The 23482-nt window shown below is 36.9% G+C and overlaps 1 protein-coding gene across 1 annotated transcript in view; it reads left to right on the forward strand.

Annotated features, from left to right (window-relative positions):
* Positions 1-2016: 2016 nt before the first annotated feature.
* TRAPPC8 (trafficking protein particle complex subunit 8) overlaps positions 2017-23482 on the forward strand; it is an 87559-nt gene continuing 66093 nt past the window's right edge. Inside the window, exons 1-5 of the mRNA XM_065889810.1 lie at positions 2017-2173; positions 8265-8459; positions 17937-18026; positions 18841-19015; positions 21082-21235. Of these exons, the coding sequence (XP_065745882.1) occupies positions 2017-2173; positions 8265-8459; positions 17937-18026; positions 18841-19015; positions 21082-21235 (771 nt within the window). The remainder of the gene's footprint in view (positions 2174-8264; positions 8460-17936; positions 18027-18840; positions 19016-21081; positions 21236-23482) is intronic.

The following is a 23482-nucleotide window of genomic DNA, read 5'->3' on the forward strand; positions in this document are numbered from 1 at the left end:
GCGGTGCAGACTGACTGCTAGGGGGCACCAGGCTTCTTTTTGGGGTGATGAAAATGTTCTGGAATTAGCAGTAATGATTGTGCAACTTTCTGAATACAGTAAAACCCACTGAACTGTACACTTTAAAGGAGTGAATTTTATGGTATGTGAATTATACCTCCAAAAATCCATTTAGGCTAAATTACCCTTGAAAGTCCTTCTCACAGAGCCTAATACAGCTAGTTTTACCTTCAATGTAAAAAATAAATTGCCTTTTTAACTTTGAGTTGAGTACTAAAGTAGTATGCTTGCATTAAGGAGCCCTGTTACCAAAAAATATATGTTATAACTTGAGTCACGCTCTGTTGTGTGAGATTCTTACATTATAAAGGGTAAGGGATATATTAGAGGTATTCAAAAGGTAATATGTATACCCCTGGGGATAAAAGAAGGCTTTCCAAGAGGTCCTCAGGCACAGCCAATTTTAAGGAAATGAATTTCCAGATCCTCAACTCCCACGTGTTATCTTTTCTAGATTGATCTGTGGCTAAGTTGTCATGTCATTATGTCCTATTGTCCTTTCCTACCTCCCATTTTTCAATTTATAGGAGAAAGGCATACTCACCTGTAATAAATTCTTACCAGGGTAGAAACTTCAGGGTGCCAATCAGACAATTTGAGATACTCTTGTTTGGGGAAGCCTCCTTTAAATCAAGGACCGTAAAGCCATGATGTTGGCTTTATGGGTGTTGCATTTTTTTTTCCTTGTCTTACCTTTTTGTCATTTAATTCAGAAGGAGCTGAATAATATTATAGTAAAATTCCTTTCATTCACTTCTACATATTTAGAGGAAAAATCTATAAAAATTAAAGTTAGGAATAGAAGTTCAGGTCTCTATTCGGCACATAATTACTGGATTCCCACACCTCCTTCACTATAAAGTAAATACTCTAGCAGACTATAAAAAGGCGGCAGCGGATGAACGGGTCGGAGGTTGGGCACATCCTTTCCATGAGACCAACAAAAACGCAGTAGTTTCTCTTACACTCGGGCTAACTGCAGCGCCCACAACGGCACACATTTCTGCTCACTGGTTGAGTTCACATGCATGGCAGTCCTTTCTAAAAGCTTTCTGAAAGCATGGTTGTGTTTAAATGATAAGTGGCCTGTTTAGGCCGGCTCCAGCGAAACATCCAAACACCCGGCGGGCAGCACGCTCTCTCCGCTGAGCGGGTGCCCCCAGTCGCTCCACCAGGAGCGTGGGAAGGGCAGGGCGGGCGGGCGGGCAGAAAGCTCGAACACCACATGGTTTACCTACCGTTTCCCAGGAGGGTCGAGTGGGCGTGGAAGACGAACGGGTGCCTGCACCACTGTAACAGCACAGACCACGAGCTTCGGCCTACCGACCCTTACGTCACACTTCGCTGGGCTTTGCCAAGGACGTGCGCGAGAACCAGGCCAACCCCCGCGTGTCTCCGAGCCTGGCTCCGCCCACCGCGCTCGTAGCCCCGCCCCAACCCTGCCCAGTACGGGGGGGCCCACCAGTCGCACTTCCGGCGCCAGCCTCCAGACCGGCCTCGGTCGCTTTTTGCTTCCCTCTCCCTGGCTTTCTTCCCCCGCCCCCAGCTTCTTTAACACTGTCACGTGAGGGGCGAGCGCGGGGGCTGCTGGGATAAGTACGCCGGTGGGTCAGGGTTCGGCCCCAACATGGCGGTTCCTGTCGGGCGGACACCAACGCTTTGCCGTCGGGAGGATTAACTGGCGATTGTTGGCGTCTCCACGTATCAGGGTGGAATGCAAGGACGCCGGGGCGAGCGCTGAGGAGCGGCGGTGACGGAGAGGGGTCGGTGGCGGGTGCCCCGGGAGCCGAGGCGGCGGCGTCTGTTCTGTTGGTCTCAAGGCTTCAGTGTCGGGCCCCGCCCGGCCGAGCCGGGCCGGGCCAGGCCGGCGGGCGGCGGCAGTAGCTGCTGCAGCCGCAGGATCAGCCTCTGAGAGTGGGCCGGAGGGCGGGCGCCGCTGCTGCCTCTGCCGCGGTAATGGCCCAGTGTGTACAATCAGTGCAGGAGCTCATCCCGGACTCCTTCGTCCCCTGTGTCGCCGCGCTGTGTAGCGACGAAGCCGAGCGGCTCACTCGTCTCAATCACCTTAGCTTCGCGGAGTTGCTTAAGCCCTTCTCTCGCCTCACTTCTGAGGGTATGTGGTCTCCCCTTTTCACTGAGCTCCCGCAAAGCTGGGGCCGGGAGAGGGAAGTTGGGGGCGGGCAGGGAAGAGAAGGGCGGTGTTTACATCCCGGAGCCGGTAGAGTGGCGTTGGGCTGGGCCCCCGCGGTGTCTCCGGTGGCCGCAGGAGGAGGGGCCGTGAGGTGGTCAAGACATCTTGGTCCTAATCTCCAGTTTTTCTAGGCACTTCCCCGACCAGCCACACTGTTAGGTAATTAAAAATGTGAATCCCAGAGAAGGGCATTGAGACTGTTCTCAGCCGCCACAGGGAGGGAATTAGGAAGTTGCAAGGCAGGGCAGGGTAAAAAGATGCTCCCTGTTAGACCGATTAGGTCTTAGGGGGAAGACGACGAATCATTTTCCCCTGGGAGTTAAACCGGGCTTTCAAAGTTGTCTTGAGTATTATATTCTTTAGCAGTGAGGTGCATCCCCTTCAAGCGTTCTGTTCAGTTATTTTACTTTTTTCTTTTGAGAATTCAAACATTTCCTTAGGTATCCAGTATTTTACTTAATCTCTCAAGAAAATAAAAATTAACGAAACTTGCAGCAGCCTTTTTTTGCCTAATGGACGAGGAAATAAGGACAAGTTGTAGTTAATTTAATCGAGATAGTTGGAGTTATGATTTATAGAGATGGAAAAGTCCTGAATTTTTTTTTCAGTTAAAAGTTTAATCAACGGGAAAAATATCTTTTATAGAAGAGCTGCCTGTTTTCTCCAGCTTTAGATTCTTTATTAGGGAAAAGTAAGTGTAATAATAGTCAAGTGAGGTTTAACCAATATCTTTACCTGTACTTTGCAAACAGAACATAGTAAAGTATAGGGAAAGTTCTGTGTTAAGAACTTTAAAATAAAAAGGTTCTATAATAAAGCTGTGTCAAGCCAACGACCATGGTTTTTTGGTTATGACTTCACACAAAAAAATGCTGTGCCATAAATTTATTTATTTACATGCCACACGTGTGTATTCTTTGGGAGAATATCTCCATTAATAAGTTTGCTTTTGTATTTATTATTTTTTTAAAATAAATTTATTTATTTTTGGCTGTATTGGGTCTTCGTTGCTGTGCACGGGCTTTCTCTAGTTGCGGCGAGCAGGGCCTACTCTTTGTTGCGGTGCGCCGGCTTCTCATTGCGGTGGCTTCTCTTGTAGAGCAGAGGCTCTAGGTGTGCGGGCTTCAGTAGTTGTGGCTCGTGGGTTCAGTAGTTGTGGCTCACGGGCTCTAGAGCGCAGGCTGAGTGGTTGTGGCGGACGGACTTAGTTGCTCCGCGGCATGTGGGATCTTCCTGAGCCAGGGCTTGAACCCGTGTTCCTTGCATTGGCAGGCAGATTCTTAACCACTGCGCCACCAGGGAAGCCCTCACTTTTGTATTTAAAGGAGAGAGAGAGAGAGCTATCCAATAAAGCAAAGATTGGGAACTCTTGGATTTTCTTCAGCATGTACTTTAGCCATCCATCTCACCTCCTCCAGTATTGTCCTAAGTCAAAAACAATAAAGCGCGCTACATTCTTAAATTCTTAAAAGACAAAACAGTGCGTTTGAGTTTGAGCTGTGTGCTCTTTTCTGCTTTGTTAATAATAATAATGCAAACACCTATACCTACTTACGTAGCATTTGTCTTTGAGTCCTCCTTGAATCCTATGAGGTAGATACCGTTAATACCATTTTAAATTTGAGGACGTTGAGGCCCAGAGATGTTAACTTGTCCAGTCTTGCAGGTGGGAAAGATTTAAAAACAGGCAATTTGATTCAAGACAAGGTGTTCTTAATCAAGTCGTCTTATCTGCTGGTAATATTTAGAGTCACCTATTCACACAACGGAGCAGTGCTGTCCAGTAGTAAAATAATGTGAATCACATGTATAACTTTTATTTAGTAGTCACATTTAAAAAGGCGAAAAGAAATGGGTGAAAGCAGTTTAAGTAATATCTTATTTAACCCAATATTTCCAAAATGTTGCCATTTCAACATGTAGTAAATATACAACAATCTTAATGAGCTATTTTGCATTTTTTTTATTGCTAAGTCTTTGAAACTTGGTGTGCATTTTACACTTACATTACATCTCAGTTTGGACTAGATATGTTTCAAGTACTCAGTAGACACATGTGGCTGGTGCCTCCTGTATTGGACAGTGCAGTGAATAGAGGCAGAAATCAGTACTCTGCTTTCCTTGTGTAGACTGCAAAAGATTTAAGGAAGGAGTATAGTGAGTTGGACTTTAATAGGTCGACGGTTGGTGGAAAAGAAGAGGGTGGGCATTCCCTGTCGAAGACAGGGATGAGGTTAGAATGGTATGGGCAAAGGTATAAATTATGATTCATTGGTTGGGGGGAACAGTGGGGGAAGTCTCTATTGAGTACAGGATAGTAAGGGAAAATACCTAGATAAGGAAGGATCTTGAATTCTGGGAAAGGAATTTTTGATTTCATATCTAATGGTAAATATGTGGCACTCACAGATTTCTTAAGCAAGGGTGTGGAGTTTTGGGGGAGTTGGTGTGGTTTATAAGCAATTGAGTTAAAAAAAAATTTTTTTTTAGTACAGTAAAGTTTTGTGTGCTACGTAAAAACAAAAGATACCATTATTTTATTTTTCAAAATATGTTCTGTAGTACACCAGTTGTATGTTTCCTGGAAAAATTTTGTGGTCAAATAAGTTTGCTTAATATAGCATGTGTTTGGGAGAATTAGTGTCATTCAGCATATGGAGAGTTCTGGGAACACCTGCTGTAAAGAGACCTTTTAAAAACTTAATCCAGTATTTCCCAAATTTATTTGAACATGGAGTTGATTTTTCAGACAGCTATCTTGAGCAACCAGTAATCCATGGGCAGCACAGTGGGGAATGTTGCTTCATAGTACAGTATTCAAGAAACTATATTTATATGGTAGTCTATAAAAGTAAGGTAATGGTAGAGCTGAATTTCACCCTGAAATTGAGATGTTATATGATGCATAACATCACCTTTTGTGACATTATAATCTTAATGAAGCCTTAATATAATTATTTAATTCTGAACCTTTGGATTTTTTGTGTGTGATTTAAGAGCATTTCTCAGTCATTCTTAGCTTTTGCCTTTCTCTTTACTAAGTTGGTTTTGTGCTACTCCAGTATATTACTTATCTATTGTTGTGTAACAAATTACCCCCAAACTTAGCACCTTAAAACAAAAGCATTTATTATCTCTCAGTTTCTCAGGAATCTGGGAGTGGCTTAGCTGGACAGTTCTCTCTTGAGGTTACAGTGGAGCTGTTAGCAGGGACTGTGGTCATCTAGGGCTGGAGGATCCGCTTCCAAGCTCACTCATATGGTTGGCAAGTCTCACTTCCTCACTGGATGCTGGCCTGAGACCTCAATTCTCTGCCGTGTGGGCTTCTCCATAGGTTCCCTGAATGTCCCCATGACATAGCAGTTAGCTTATCCCAGAGGGAGTGATCAGAACCCAAGATGGAGGCTGAACCCTTTTTTTAAAAATATAAATATATTTATTTATTTATTTATGGCTGCGTTGGGTCTTCGTTGCTGCACGCGGGCTTTCTTTAGTTGGGTCGAGTGGGGGCTACTCTTCGTTGCGGTGCACGGGCTTCTCATTGCGGTGGCTTCTCTTGTTGTGGAGCACGGGCTCTAGGCACGTGGGCTTCAGTAGTTGTGGCATGTGGGCTCAGTAGTTGTGGTACATGGGCTCAGTAGTTGTGGCTTACAGGCTCTAGAGCGCGGGCTCTGTAGTTGTGGTGCATGGGCTTAGTTGCTCCGCAGCATAAGGGATCTTCCCGGACCAGGGCTCGAACCCGTGTCCCCTGCACTGGCAGACGGATTCTTAACCACTGTGCCACCAGGGGAGCCCTGAACTCTGACAACCTTATCTCAGAAGTAGTATACCATTGTTTTTGCTGTGTTCCATTGGTCATACATACCAGTCCTGGGATGTGGGAGGGGACTCCACCAGAGTATATACCAGGAAATAACTGGGATCATTGGGTGCCATTTCAGAGTCTGGCTGCCACACATAATAACTAATTTCTGGATTATTAGTAAGATTACCCAATAACTAATAACGTAATAACTGGTTAACCCGTTCTGAATATAGGGCACAACTAGAATAACCTTTTCGTGTTAACACTTCTGGATACTAGAGTCAATTTAAAATTTTGAAAGAGGTTTAATACATACATGGCTACTTATGTTATTTGACAATTATGGATGAACCCTTCAAGGAAAGTACTTGTAAAGTACACTCTAAAAATATCAGAAATGTACCATAGTATTTTTGTGATTTTTGGTCTCTCTGTTTCATAGTTAGACCAGCTGAGAAGTTTCATTAGGGAGAGAGGCCTGCATATGTTTATTTAAATAATTTAGAAAACAATTACAGATGGATGCAGAGAATACAAGAAACATCCAGGTCCTCATTACCTAGAGCCAATGAAATCTTGTCATATTTGCTTTGTATCTTTTCCTTTCCTTTAAAAAGAAACATTATAGATAGAGCTGAATTCACCTTTTTACCCTTCCTCAGTCCCATTTTTTTCCTTCTTTCATCATAGGTAATCATTATAATGGAATTTGCGTGTATACTTTCTGTACATATATTTAGTTTTGCAATACAAGTACACATATTCATGCCACATAGTATTTTTAAAAGATTTTTGTTTAATGTCTTTTAATTAAAGATTTAGAAGTCAACAGAACACACAGGAAATTTAGGAAGACAGTTCTTTTTTTTTTTTTTTTTTTTTTAGGAAGACAGTTTTCAACAGATGTAGCTTTATTTAAAATGTAGGCGGGCTTGAGCTTAAAAGTTTGGTATAAAGTGTTTTCCATTGGTGAAAATAACGTCAGTTTTTAATGGGTAGGTACCCAAAGTCAGTTTTCCAAAAAGTGCCTCGTATTTGTATATGATCCATGATGTACTTGAAATAGAGTATGTTGTACATGCTGCCTCCATCTTAACTATACAGTCATGTGTCAGGCTTGTGCTGAGTGCTTTACACTTACTGTGTCTTCTAAGAGTATCTCACCTAAATCCTTCAAATAACCTTGTAAAGTACATTACTTTCTTTATATATTATAGATGAAGAAATTGAGCATGGGAAAGTTTAAAAGTTGTTTAGGGTAACCCAGTTAATAAGTGGTGGGTTGGAATTTCAAATAAAGTCTGACTCCAAAAGTTGGGCCCTTAATCAATACAGTGGACTGCTTCTTATAGTACCATGGCAACTAATCATCTTGTCTTATTATATTTATGAGAAAAAATACGCTCACATTTCCTTCTGTGCACCGTGGACACTGTTGCTACAGTCGCCTGAGAACCTGTTCCTTGGCCTTGAAGCCCTGAACCACTGGTTATAAATCCCATAGACTGAACCAAGGCAGAGAGGAGGCAGGAGGTATTGGGTTAGAAGAAGGGATCCGGGCATTGGTTTTTTTTTTTCCTTTCTTTCTTTTTCATAGACTTTATTTGTTAGAGCAGTTTTAGGTTCACAGCAAGACTGAACAGAAAATACAGAGAGTTCTCATGTACCTCCTGTTCCAGCACACGCACAGCCTCCCCTCACTGTCAACATCCGGCGCCAGAGCAGCATTGATTTTTATGATACTAGAATAGGGGCTGAGAATGGAGGCATTGCTATCGGAGAAGCAGAGGAAGCCTGCATGCAGCATTTAATTCCCTTTCTGCCCTTTTCCTATTTTCAGTGCTGATACCATAGACCTCACACTGCCGTGGACCAGCCTTAGGGTGAGGTGAGAATTAGACATTTGGTATGGATGGTAGTTGGTCCCTGGCAACTCTAACATAAGAGGAAGGAGAGGACCTAGAGTAGAGTAGTTGTGAGCAGTAGCATTGTGGGAGAGGAAGGTTAGACTGTTTAGCTAGCCCTTTTGGTGTATAATGGAATGTTGTAAGTCAGTTGTATTCTCGAAGACTGTTCCACTTGGAATTTCTGGTTTCCAAATTGAGCATCCTCTATAAACCATTAACCCAGTTTATTATTGTTGTAATAGTTGGCCTGTTATGTTTTGTATAGAAATAATTTCAAGGTTTTTTCTTTTTTCTTTTTAAGTTCATATGAGAGATCCCAATAATCAGCTTCACATAATCAAAAACTTGAAGATAGCAGTAAGCAACATTATCACCCAACCACCTCAGCCTGGAGCCATTCGGAAGCTTTTGAATGATGTTGTTTCTGGCAGTCAGCCTGCAGAAGGATTAGTAGCAAATGTGATTACGGCAGGAGATTACGACCTCAACATCAGTGGTATGTAATAAGGTTTATCATTGTTTTTAAAATGACGTTTTCTTTTTATTAGAAAAGGTAATTCTATAACTTGGAAATCATTCAACACTTAAGTGCTTGCTGAGTGCTAGAGCCTGGAAATACAATGTTGAAAAAAAAAGTCCTTGCTTTTAAGGAGGTTACAGTCAAGTAAGCAGGCAGCCATTCAAATAACTATGAATTATGTGATTTCACTTTACTTTTTCATAATGAAAAATTTTTTTTGTAGTTCTAATTGTAAAGTTAATACAAGCTCCTTGAGGGCAGGAACTTTGGCTCTTTATTTTATTCCTAGTATCTAAAGTAATACCTAGATCATAAGCATAATAAATATTTCTTGAATGAAAGAACTAACAGATAAAAAACTATTCTCTTGTGACATTAAGTAATACTGTGATTACATAAAAAGCATTAAGTTTATTATATTTTTTATCTTGCTTAGCGCTAAGTGGAGGAAATGTTTATAATATATAAATAAATATTTGATCTTAATCTGATTTGAATGATAAATGTTTTCATAATAGGCTTGGTAGGTAAAATTATGTAATACTCTGTAAAGTGAGTTAGCAGTGGTTGGTGTGACTCTTTTCCAGTATGAAAAAGACTTAATGGGGAGACATGGGATAGATTTTTAGAGGGGAAAGATTAAAAGTACATCATCTGGGAGTTCCCTGGCAGTCCAGTGGTTAGGGCAGTGCGCTTCCACTGCAGGGGAGCACAGGTTCAATCCAAGATCCTGCAGGCTGCATAGTGCGGCCAAAAAAAAAAAAAGAAGTACATCATCTAATTAGGATATTTTAGCAGCCTAATAAAATAATCTGAGATCAGTATAACTCATAATCTATTACTTTAATACCTCCTAATTGCATATTTAAAGATTTTTCCAAACATACAAAGAGAAATTAAGTGGCGTGTTTTAAATCCTGAAGTTAGTTGGTTGCACTTGTATGGTTAGAAGTATTTGTAGATTTATTTTGTTTAAATGTTTATAATTTTTCTTCTTTCTCTCTAATTTTAATTCCAGCAAGGCAAGTTAACTTAATAAGACTAAGTTTAGAAGATTATGGTTATCTTTGTAAATCAAAAGAATCCATTTTCAGGATACATAGTTTAAGCAGTTCCTGGCATAACATGTTTTCAACATGAGGCAAAATTTGCAGATTTCTGGGAGAAAGCAGTGGAATTTGAACTGTTTCTGTCATCAATGGAAAATTGATGTTGAGATGTGAAGGGCAATGAATCAAGGGCCAGTTATCCAGTAATTAATTGGATAACTTGAATAAGTCACTTATTCAGAATCAGTTTTATTCTTTGAAAACAAGAGGAATTGGCTAGATTATGTCTTAAGGCCTCTTCTAGACCTTTAATCCTGTGATTCTATTTTATAGGGACTTTAACATTTTTATTATACATGCAACAAATATTTATTGATTTCCTACTGTATGCTTTGCATTGAGATCAGAGATGAATGAGATGCTATATATAACTTCATATATTAGTCATATATCTGGTCAATGATTATAATACATTCGAATTTATAGTATCTTAAGATGACAATATGTTGTGATAGAGATATGGCATATCCAATATGCCAAAGTGCTGAGGGGCACACAGAGAAGGATTAACTATCGTATTTTAAAAAAATTATCTTTTTCTATACTGAAAATATTTTCCTAATCTCCAAAGCTTATATACCTTTAACATAAAAAAAATTTAATTTATCAGAATGATATATACACAGAGACATAATGCTAAAAAGACTTGAGAGGAACAAGCAACAGTTGATCTGCTCTCTGCACCCCTACCCCACCAACTCTTTTCTCTGGTATTCATTTCGTGTTTCTAAGTAATATTTTTATATGGCTATTTATGGCTTAATTAAAATTTTATTTATTGATTTCTCATTATAATTGATGAAGATTTAGCTTAATTACTCCCCTTCCTCCATCTCCCTAATGCAGTTTTTATAATTTTTGATTAATACTCACTATTTACAGTACTGTGACTGAGTATTCACTTCTTCACTGCTGAGACGAATGTTGGGCTTTCAGTTCATTCTTATACAGCTCTTTTTTTTTTTTTCAGTATTTAGTAATTGCTTTTTTAAAAACAACTTGCCCAGAGTTCTTTGTATTTTTTACTAGTCCCTCAGACTTCTAATAGCCTCTCACTCAGTAAGATTTTCCCCTTGACAGATTAATTTATGAGATAATCCATTTATTAAGATCTCCTTCCTGAAGTCTTCTCTCTTTCTATTCCAGGCATTCTCAATGGGGAATGATACCATCCCTCAATGGGGTGAAAATTTGGTACTTGGGGAGCAAAAATATTAGATATTATAATGGTTTGTGGCTCTCCAAAGTACCATAGTCTGTAAATGGATACACAGTGTATCTAAGTATCTAAGAATATTTTTAAGTATTCTTTGGGGAGAATGATCAATTAGAAAAATGTCTAAAAAGGCTCATGGGGGGAGATAATGAAATAAAAGTTTCAAAACACTGTTCTACTCAGTCGTGGTCTGGTTGCTTTCCAAGGCCTGCTCCACTGCTGCCTTTCTGGAGATTTCTTTCCCTTTTCTGTAGCCTCTCATTCATATCTTTTTTGGTGTATTTTGTTGATTTGGTGAAGGATCTCCAGCGGTTTCCTGAGAAAAGTTGTGTGGAAGGTAAAATTTTTGAGGAATGAATGTCTGAAAAGGATATTAGTAAATTGTTGTTGGCTTCTTTTAAGTCTTTAAGTTTTCTTCTATCCTATGCTTTTTCTTTCATTTGTATTATTTTTCAGTTTGTTTTGTTCTCTTTTTCATGTTGGAAACTTTCCTTAAATGTCTGGTGAGCCTTTGGCATTATTTTCTATTTCAAATTGAGGTATTATAACCCTGATTGGGCATAAAAAGGTTTGTCATCTTGTGGACTTCTTTATTGGGTGGTAAGGCTGTGAATAGGCTTGAGAGTTGCCCAGTTTTTATTACTCACAGTTCTTTTTTTTTTTTGGCCGCACTGCGCAGAGTGCGGGATCTCAGTTCCGTGACCAGGGAGTGAACCCGCTCCCCCTGCATTGGAAGCTCGAAGTCTTAACCACTGGACCACCAAGGAAGTCCCTTCTCACTATGAATTATTTGGGGTCATTTAATTATCTTTAGAGAAAGATTCTCAAATCCAGTGTCTGGTTGCCTGTATGTTAGGGATTGGCATATTTATTTTTTTATAGTTTATTAAAGTTGTTTGGTATAGATAGTTTATAGGAACAATGTGGTCATGATTTAGTTGTGAGAAATTTTATCTAATTATATTACTTACATTCTCAGGTCCCTGCCAACATCTCCACATAAGGAAAGATTCAGTGCCATTTGCTTTTAAAAGTGGGTGGAGGCATTACTATAGCTGAACTCCTTAGGCAGATTTTAAAAAAGAATTCCAAGTGGTTAGGACAAACTACAGAAGAAAACAGTTTGTTCAAGTTCTTTCCCTGCTACTTAAGGCACCTCCCTTTAGCTTTATTTTTATGTTGATCTTGAAGACTGGGAATGTGATATGAAGGACTGAATTCATTTTAATAAGATTCTGTTATAACAGAATACTTCTCTTTGGAGATATGAGAGTGGTTTTATCCATTGTAAATAAGATTAATTCTCTGTTTGTCTAGAAATACGCTTCTAGTTTTTACCATTAATGTGAGTCATCATACTTTTCATGCATTCTATTTGTGAAATACATGTTAGATATTTACCTCATAAGCTTGGCTTAACAGTGCCACGTTTTCTTCATCAGATTGGTCAATTAAAGCTAGTGTTCCTTAGTACAGTAATTGGAAAGACACAATGATGGAATTGAAAGAATCTTCCTTATATACAGTTATTTCCTGTGGTGGTCTGTTCCAGATTGTTTACACTCCACTCCTTGCCTATTATCTTTTTTTCCATTCAGCTACTGCTATTATTAGCATTTCTCATTTTTCTAAAATGGAGATAACTTTTATCTATCCTATCATCTACTGTCTATTGTGTTTACTTTTTTTTTAAAGCAATTAAAAATTTTTAAAAAAATTTTATTATTTGGCTGCGTTGGGTCTTAGTTGCAGCACATGGGATCTTCGTTGCAGCATGCAGGATCTTTTGTTGTGGTGTGCAGGCTCAGTAGTTGCGCTGCGTGGGCTTAGTTGCCCCACGACATGTGGTATCTTAGTTCCGCAACCAGGGATGGAACCTGCATCCCCTGCATTGGAAGGCGGATTCTTATCCACTGGACCACCAGGGAAGTCCCTATTGTGTTTACTCTTTTATTTTTAGATATAAATTTATTTATTTATACTTGGCTGTGTTGAGTCTTTGTTGCTGCGTTCGGGCTTTCTCTAGTTGCGGCGAGCGGGGGTTACTCTTTGTTGCAGTGTGTGGGCTTCTTATTGCGGTGGCTTCTCTTGTTGTGGAGCACGGGCTCTAGGTGCGCGGGCTTCAGTAGTTGTGGTGCGCTGGCTCAGTAGTTGTGGTTCACAGGCTCTAGAGCACAGGCTTAGTAGTTGTGGCGCACGGGCTTAGTTGCTCCGCGGCATGTGGGATCTTCCCAGACCAGGGCTCGAACCCGTGTCCCCTGCATTGTCAGGTGGATTCTTAACCACTGCGCCATCAGGGAAGCCGGACATATAGCATTTTAGACTAACACTGTCTAATAGAAATATGTAAGCCATTTACATTATTTTCAGTGTTCTGTAGCTGCAATAAAGAATGTAAAAAGGGGGCATTCCCTGGTGGTCCAGTGGTTAGGACTCTGTGCTTTCACTGCCGAGCACCCAGGTTCAATCCCTGGTAGGCAAACTAGATCCCACAAGCTGCGCATTGTGGCCGAAAAAAAAAATATAAAAAGAAACTGGTGAAACTAATTTTAATAATATATTTAATTTAATTCCAGTTTATATATATATACACACGAAAAAATATTATCATTTCAAATGTAATAAGTGGAAAATTTTATTCTTTTTTTTATATTGTCTTAGAAATCTTATGTGTATTTTACACCTACAGCACACCTCAGTCAGACAAGCTACATTTCAGGTGCCCGCTAGCCACATGTGGCTAGTGGCTACCTACTTTATTGGACTCTGATGACAATGGTGAAATTGATCATATACAGAAATCCCAGTCTATGAGTCTTCAGATGACAATATCCGGGACAATTTTCCTCAAGCTCAAGAACTGATGAGTGAACAATGTATTTCTAAGAACAAAAAGAAAATACAGTATTTTCATCCAGCTAATCACTAATTTAGCAGAAAAGACTTCACACAATATTTTGAGATGATAACCTAGACCATCCCATTTTGTTAAAGGACGTGACCATATTCTTTCATCTTTTATGATCATAAGTTTGTGTAACAAAATTTACTTGATACAGTTTGTAAGTGGACAAATGCTGAAAGCAGGTATGTGTATGAAGGTAATCTGGAAGAATTAGATGATGTAGAAGTAAAAAATTTATTAGCTTGATCGTTCTGTTTGCTGTTTAGAAGTCTAAAGAATGAAAACGTTTTGCAGTGATGGAGCAAATAGAATGACCTTTTTCTTTTCAGCAAATATGAGCCATCACATTTTTCCAAAATATTGCACCTTGACTATGCAAGTGCAAGAAGAAACAGAAGTAATGATAAACTAGAAGTTGTTAGAGATGTGTTTGAATCTGGAATTGGTATTTACATGATGGATGTGTTCTAGGTTTGTGCATGATAGTTGATGAACAGTTAGTTGCATTCAAAAAACGTTGCCTAACTGAGGCATGTATCTTTAAAATGGGGAATATATGGAATACAATTTGAGTTTGCTTTACTAAAATTTATTAAAAAGTTTGTTATGGTTGTACTCTTAATTCTGTAAATTATTTGTAAAATGAATTAAAAATACAATAAAATATCAAGGGTCAGTTAGATCCAGATAGTAAATGCAGTGACTATTTTTCCTGATATACTGAGGGTTACAAGGAATATAGTTTCAATAAAGGACAACCTGTTTTAAAAAGTCTTCTCCTGTGGTGTGTGAGAAATTTAATAATTGGGCATAAGTAATCATGACTCTCATCTCTTTAGAATACTTTGATTTTTGCTGATTTTTCTGAAAACACTTGATTAGAAATATTCTCTTCAAGGATAGTTCTCAAGGTTGTTGTTAAAATACAAGGTTAGTATTTCTTAGCTCTTCATATTATTTAAGATTATTTGATTTGCAAAATGCTCATAAATTTTATATGAGTTCTGGTTTTAGTTTGTTGGTGCTTTTGTAGTCTAAGATACTCTGAATTAAACCATATATTCTGATAATCACTGTGTTGTCAAGTATTTTTGACCTTGAAACTGTATTTTAAAGAATTAAATAATTATACAGCATCTAGTTATCTGATTTCTTTTCCTTACTTGAATATTTTCATTCTGAAATATACTAAGTTTTGGTACTACTGTTTATTTAAAGTTATAATCTTAAGTGACAACATTGTGTGGAATTTGTAATATTTCTTAGTGCTATTTTGTTTAGTCTGAATGGTGGTTTTCTGGTACTTTCAACTTTTGTGAATGATTAGAAAGGGAAAATATGTGATTTACAGGTGACATTTATGTTTAGGGTAGTCAGTCTTTTTCACTGGCAGGTTTGGGATTTCTAGTGATAGTATTTGGTTTCAGTAGAAAGAGGACCAGAGTTGCTCTAGGTCTAGCTCTAGGTCTAGCTCACTGCCGGCAGCCCTTGTTAGGTATGTATTGGAACACTAGTAACTCTGTGTCTGAAGCTACTGGCACTAAGAAGGGAACAAAGAAGAAATGGGGAGAGAGAGAGGGCTGCATTTTATGAGTGTGAGTGGAGGGTATAGAGCATTATGTTGTTTTTCAGCTCTTAGCTGCCTTCCTTACCCTTCTTACCAAGGGAAAAGTACATTCTGCATAGAGAAACTTGAACTGGTAGGATAACATGGTTGCTGTTTCAATTCCAACCAAAGAACATGTAGAGATGGAAAGGAGTATGAACAAAATACCGATTTCATCCCAAAATAAGTACAAGAGAATTTTTAAGGGAAGAGAATTGTCACTAAATGTTAGTCTTTTGTTAATATTAAAAAAATTAATAAACTATTTTTTTTCTACTTTCTTCAAAAATGTCACTAGAAAAAGCAAAAAAGAAGGATGCCCTAGACTTATTGACATGTAAGAAAAATAAAGGGAGACTTCTAGCCCTTCAAGGAAACATGTGGCTGAGGGAAAAACTTACCGCATCAACCTGAATGTGACCTACCTGAAGGATAAAACCCACTTCTGCCATATACATTTAGAAGATTTTCCTGTGCTCCTTATATTCTTTGTTGAGTACCGAGTGTTTTCTTGCACCAGTATTTAGAAAGTATTATTTCCGTTTAAGAACTCCTGCATGTGTGTACTTGGTATTTTTCTTTTTAATTTTAGTTATGTAGACATTTATATTGTTCTAAAGTCAAAACTGTGAAACAAGGTACATTTGCAGAGGTCTAGCTTCTGTTCAGGCCCTTCCCCTTTCTTATCTGTTCTTCTTTCTCTGACACGTGATGGCATTTGTTGGTGGCATTTATCCTTCTGTTATTTCTCTTTGACAATGTAAGCTAATACATGTGTGGCTTTCTGTATCTTCTTCCCTTTCACAAAAATGTATACTTCTCTGCTGTTGTCTTTTTTCACTTAATGTATTCTGGGAGCACTTCATAGTAATATATAGAGATTTTCCCCTTTCTCTTAAAGCTGCATAGTGCCTCCATTTAATGTCCCCCCCGACGGACATGTAGGTTTTCTAGTCTTTTATTCCAGATAGTGTTGCAAAGGATAGCTGTTTTGGAAGACCTAATTTGTTTATTCAGAAGTCCCCAGCCCACCGTGAAACAAACCCCTTTCCATATGTCTACATTTTATATGTCTACATATGTCTACAACTTACTGTTATTTGTTAATTTGTTAATAATTTGTTAATGTTGCATCATTGAAGCAACAAACAGAAACATAATCAAAGCTGATAAAGTCATTTCCCCCATCTGTGGAGATTCCTTCTTCTTTAAGCAAAATTTTCATTATCTAATCTTTATATTTTCTTGGCATTGGATTAAATGAAAGTTAATACTAATTTTCAAGTTAGAGACTAATTTTGATTCATTTGGGGGGAAGATATATTTACTGGTTGGTAAGAAAATTGCTTTCCTGTTTTAACAGACTAATCCTTGTCATTCATTCTCCGATTTTTGCCACTTTTCATATATATTGTACTGTTTCTGGGAATGTTTTCCCTCTTTTATAGCAATGAACATGAGATTTTTGTAATAGCCCTCCTAAACAATATGTGGGTTATTCTCATAGGCATTTTTGCAATTAAAGTTTTTTTGTATATATGGCACCAGGTTGGATATGCTATTTGGTCAAAATGAATAGCTTTTTTTCTTCAACCTTCCCAGTCGTTTAATGTAGTATTATAATGTAAACAGAAAATATACTTGCTGTGTTTTCAGTGATTCTAAGAATAAGACAAAAAAGTACACAAGGTTTTATAGTCAGCATAAGTAAATAGGAATGGAGTATCCTTTTAGTAAAACTGTGATTTAGATAATCTGCTTAAACCTAATGAAATGACTAAGTTTAACTAAATTCAAATTTTTAACATTAGAATAGTTTTAATGTAAAATGCTTAGCATGGAGCAAGAGAGATTTGAATTTTAAGAATCACATCATATACATGTATACAAAAAGTGAAAACACACGTCTTTGTATTTGATTATAAGGTAAGTATGCTTTGAAATTCCATTTGAAGAGGTTTAGTTGCTATCATACTCAAGTAATCAAATTATAAAGTAGGGTTTGGCAGCCTCACCACTGTTGACATTCTGAACAAATAATTCTTTGCTGGGGTCGGGGGGTGCTGTCTTGTTCTCCTCATTGTAGGCTGTACTGCATCATTCCATCATTCCTGACCTATTTCCCAGATGCCAGTAGCACCCCCTCCCTATCCCTAGTTGTGACAGCTCAGAGTATCTCCTGACATTGCCAAATGTTTCCTGGGGGTCACGATCACTCTTGGTTGAGAACCACTGTTCGGAAATAATACCATTTATGAAAAGGAGCTACTTATGACAACATGACTAGTGGCAGGGATACAGAACTTTAGTTCTAAAATCTGATTATTCATGTAGGTAATATTGAAAGCATTAATAAGTAAGCTGTGGGATCATTGGGTAGGTTTAGGAATAGGTCAGTTTTATTTTTGCAAATATATATACTGCCATGTATGAATATATTTGTGTGTATGGCTTATACACATACATCACATATGCGTCTTAAAGCAAAAGTGAAAAATGCTTGTGTATTGCTAGAAATGATGTTTCATATCTTTTAGGAAAATGGACTTGAAATTTTGTCTGTTGTAAACTGATTCTACTGAGGACTTTTAACTGGTTTATTTATTGTTAATTTTAGCTACCACTCCATGGTTTGAGTCTTACAGAGAGACCTTTCTTCAGTCGATGCCAGCATCAGATCATGAATTTCTGAACCACTATTTAGCATGTATCCTTTGACTTTTATGTTCTCTTAAAATCAAATGTTTTGGAAGTTATTAATCTCAGAAAGAGTTATATGAAGGCAAAATTGTTGAGAGGATATAGAGATGGAGAAATTATTTTTTATTGATGATGCTACAAGTTTTATTGCTTTCTTTGTTAAATGGCATCCTAGATATAAGACTGGTGTAACTAATTTTTGATTATAAAATAAGAATACTAAGGGCTTGGTTATTTTTCTTTATCACCCAACTTGAAAATTTCATGCTTAATATGTTTTTAAGCTATTTTAGAAAGAAAAAATGTAAACTGTCGGTGTTAACTGCTTTTGCTGATTGCCTCAAAATTAATCGCTTATGCAAAAGCTCATATTTAAAAACAGTTATCCATTTTTTTAGTAATCTGTTTTATAGCTATTAACCTACTTTGACAGTTATGACTTTCATTTCCTTAATGCAGTTACAGTGAAAAGTTGGGATGGGATAGAATATGAGATCACAGTGAGATGGAATGGAGAGAAGCAAGATTCAGCAGAATTTTTCATTATGTTGATGGTTGCACAATTTTCATATTGTCCATTTTTTCATGGATTTCCTTATTACATATATAAATGATCTAAAAAACTACCAACAAAATAGCTTTACTATTTAGAACCTTGAATTACTTAGAAATGTTGAAGAAATTATCAATGTTTTATGCTTGTAGGAAAACCTGTAAAATCAGTTTTTTTAGCTCAAAAAATATCTCCCTAAAGTTTATATTAATAGGATAATATTTATTATTAAGTGATAAGTGATAATTACCTTAATATGATTTACAAGGTATGTTGGTGACATCGTCTAGTGAAGCTGAACCTATGGAACAGTTTTCAAAGTTGTCACAAGAACAGCATCGAATTCAGCACAACAATGATTATTCCTACCCCAAGTGGTTTATACCAAATACACTTAAATATTATGTACTTTTACATGATGTAAGTGCAGGAGATGAACAGAGGTAAGCTTTTTTTATTTTTTAAATAATTTCCTGTTAAATGAGTTAATGTTGATTTGGACATAGCTTAAGTTTTTGATATATTTTTCATCCAAGAAAGTAAAAATTCATTAATAAAACATTTAACTATATCTCTTATTTGGAGTTATATTCAACAGCTACATCATTTTATGTTAGATTTCATATGCTTACCCAAAATTTTCTTTCAATGTATATCTCTCTTATTGTAATCTTTGTTCACAAGTGCTTGCCATTTTATACCTATAGGTCTTCACTTATTTCTTACTTTGTATAATATTATTTCTCATTTTTTCTCTTTTCTCTTTCCCAGTTTTCCTCTGACTTTTCAATTCCTGGCTTATAGGCACTGCTTTTTCTACTCTTCACTTTCTCATCACTTTATATTTAGCCTTGATGTTTTTCACAGTCTGAGAAACATCCAAGCATTTCTTTCTTATGTTCCCTTTAATGTTCATTATTAGTGATTTGCCATAGTCCTTTTATCTTTGGGATAAGAGAATAGATATCTTTAAAGATGAGTTCTTGAAAAATAAGATAATATTAAAACAATTTTACTTTTGTGGCTTTGCAGTTTATTTTGAATTTTGGTTCAAGATGTGGATCAAATTAATCTGTTGTTTCAAACTGTTACTCTGATATCTCAATGCTGTTTAGGATATGCAATTAAATAATTATTTCTTGCCCTTGTTATGAGCACAATCCATCGTTTTAAAATAAATTTTCCTCTCTAAGACCACAGAATTGTTCTGAGGGTTACAAATCTTTAGAATTTTTTTGACATCATAAACAATCTGTAGCCTATTGGATAAAGTGTACTATATAAATAGAAATAATTTGAACTGGCTATTAAAATTAGTTTCTATCATTTGAATATGGTATATATCTTCCACATTAGATGGTTATAACTAGGATGTTTAAGTGATAATTGCAGTATTAGATCAGTGGTTCTTATGCTTAGCAGTGTCATTGGTAAAGCAAGTAGATGTTTAGTTTTTTGTACTTGAGTGTATATACATACACGTATACTTATATCTGTGTTTATACAAATTTATAACTATTTTATTTATCCAGCTTTCATTTTATAGTGTGTAATATGATTTAATTATTTGTTAGGCTTGTTATTTGTATAGTATTAGCTTCTGCATTTGAATGTGATATAGGATTATCCATGTGCTTTTTGGTTAAAAAAAAAAAAAAAAGCTGTTTAAATTAGGTTAGCTCTATGTACCAAAATTTCATTTTCCATCAGAATGTACTGTTTGATTCTTAGGCTGACTTATCATTTGAAGTGTCTTGTCTGCCACTAACTAGCAAGTCTAGTTAACTAAAAGTAAGGAAATCAAGTGCTTTTTGTTGTATCTGAGATTAGCTCATGGATCCAGCTATTAAAAATTTTGCAAGAAAAAGGGTGGATTTTTATATAATAAATATTTTGGCTGCTTTTCTTGCGTTTTCTCGGTTTTCTTCCTCTGAACTGTGTCCCTTTGGAGACAGCTAAGGGAAGGGTAAACTCTAGCAGTGAAAGATGAATTTTTGGGGGGTGCTATACTTTTTTATGTTAGCACTTACATTTTTTGATAAATGTTCTCTAAGACAGAATTTCGCAAAGTTGTATTTCCTGCAGACTAGTTCACATAGTTGAAAGAGTTTCTGATCTATAAGTTTGAAGCCACTCTTTGGAAATTCACAGTACATATTAGCAAATGGAAGGCTCTGAGGTGGTCTGCTGCAAAAGAAACTGGTTGGCTTGCTTACTGTAGTTCCCCAAACTAGCTTGACCACCAAAACTTTCTGTTTGACTAACATAAGAGTATCCTGCAAAATTTTATTCCATGACGCATACTTTGGTAATTGTGCTTTAAGGTGACAACCAAGCTAGCTAAATTTCAGTTAGGATCATGAACTTTTAGTTTTTTAAATTATTCTACCTCTAACTTTTTGTTCTTTTGGGGGGACTATTTTTTCATGGTTTTTGTATTATTTTAATATCTATTATTGCCTAAGGTCTGCTCCCCATTGGCTACAAACTTTTCCATTTTTTATTTTAGAGCTGAATCAATTTATGAAGAAATGAAACAGAAATATGGAACTCAGGGTTGCTATTTACTTAAAATTAATTCTCGAACACCTAATCGAGCGTCAGATGAACAGATACCAGATCCTTGGAGTCAGTATCTCCAGAAAAATAGTATTCAAAACCAGGTATATGTAAAAAACAACAATGAAGCAAACTACAAAAGCTGTATTTCAGTTTTATGGCTAATGGTATCACTGTAGAATTTGTAGAGTTACTAATAGTTATTTTGTGGAATCTGGCTAGTTTTGATCCATCAGTATGTGAGCTCTTAAGTCAGTAGTTCAGAAGCTGTTTTTAACCAACTGCAGTAATCCCTTATGTGTATACCTTTCAGGTATATAATATCAGTGTTAATTGATTGTTTTCTTAAAAGATGAAAAGTGGGGACTTCTCTGGCAGTCCAGTGGTTAAAACTCCATGCTTCCACTGCAGGGGGCATGGGTTTGATCCCTGCTCTGGGAACTAAGATCCCATCCTGCATGACGCGGGGCCCAGCCAAAAAAAAAGAAAGAGAAAAAAAAATGATGAAAAGTGAATTATACATTAAGAATTGAATTAGATTGACTAAACAAACATGTAGAGAATAGAATTTTTGGCTTGTACATTTAATTCATTATGAATGCTTACAGTCAATTCTTTATTATCCACATGCTCTGGGGTTGCCTTCCTTCATTTTCAACATGCTGTTCTTATGGCCACCTTTTGGAGCTCATACTTTTTAGGTGGGTGGGCTTTTTTCCCTAACTTTCCTCTGATTTTCTTTTCTTTTGAATTTCCAGGAAGTTTTGTTTCTTTCTAATCAACTCTTCTAATATAGAGTTCTAGACTAATGTTAATTGTTGTCTGTTGGCTAATGCGTGTGGGTGTAAGGTTTCACATTCTGTCCAACTTCTAAGGTAGAACTTTATGCCACTTGGTAGTGGCCAAATGCCAAGTTCCTATGCTTAGTTCAGATAATCAAGAGTTGACTTTTTTTTGTTTAGAAAGAGGATTTCTTAAGTAAATGGAAAATATATTTATATTTTGTACAGTTAAACTACATTATGTACTTGATGTGATATTATTTTAAGAAATATGAATTAGAAAGTTCATGTAGTTTTTGATGTTCTAATATAAATATTGTTTAATAATCTGTTTATTTGCCTTTTCTTTCTTATATATGGAATTTTTAATCCAGTTTTATTCACTTTAATATTGAGATAATTGTTGACCTTCTTTAAGATAATGCTGGGGAAAGGTGTCTGAGAGAAAAGAACCAGTTGGATGTGAAGGAACTTTAAATGATGTTTCAGAGCCACACTCAGAATAGGAATAGTATTGAAATATTCAATTTAGAATCCAGCCATCTTAGGTTGGGAAAGGGAACATAATAAGTCAGATTGTCCAGCTGGAGAACTTTTAATAGAAGACAGAGCTATAGAAATTCTACAGCTTAGAATCCTAGAAGCCCAGGATTGAAGGATAGTTTAAAGGTTGTCAAATCCAACCCCTGTTATAATGCTTTAATTTCCTTTAAACCTATAAATGACCTCATCTAGTAAAAGTACTCATTGTCTTCTCAGGTGACCTGTTCCATGTCTGAGCAGCTTGAGGATCAACCAGAATTTTTCTCCCTTTGCTTGTACTCAATCCTATAGGGACCATATCAGTTTTCCATTAAGACAACTTTCAAATTATACATGATAGCTCTCATGTCTTTTAAAATATTTTTCTAGACTAAATATACTGTTTCTTCAACTCTTTCTTAAATGTTGTTTTTAGACTGTTTCTTGTCCTGATCACGTTCCTCTTATTAAGTTCTAGTTTATATATTTTCCCCAAAATTTGGCACTCAGAATAATACCTCATAGTATTAGTAGTCTTATGGAGTAGTCTGGGTATTTTTAAAGTTTTTTTTGTTGGCTGAAATCAGTGCCCCTTTTACAAGTAAACGTTGCATTGGATATTTTTCTTTTCTTTTTTTTTTTTTTGCATTGGATATTTCTCCAAAACACTTCTGTGTATTCAGAATGCACTCCAACCTATTAACGCTGCATCTGTGATCCAGCAGATTCCATACCATCCTTCTTTTTTTTTTTTTCCATCCTTCTTTTTTTACCCCTGCTTGACTCTAGTAGTCCATCTGTCTTGCCATTATTCCTTACATAGATATATATACAGGTTTCATATAAGCATGTGCATACCACATATAAACAGAAAAACTGAGATAGAAGTAACTCGAATTCAGAAGAATTAGGTTAGTAGGTTGCATGTGAAACAGAATTTAAGAATATAGTAGGTGTGGATTGAAGTGATAGAATATGATACATGGAAGAAGTTAAGAATTTGGAGTATTGGAAGAAAAGAGTTGCTGTAGCAAAAAAAAATGAGGT

This window comes from Phocoena phocoena, chromosome 13, assembly GCF_963924675.1.
Source record: "Phocoena phocoena chromosome 13, mPhoPho1.1, whole genome shotgun sequence".
In the NCBI taxonomy this organism is placed as follows: domain Eukaryota; kingdom Metazoa; phylum Chordata; class Mammalia; order Artiodactyla; family Phocoenidae; genus Phocoena; species Phocoena phocoena.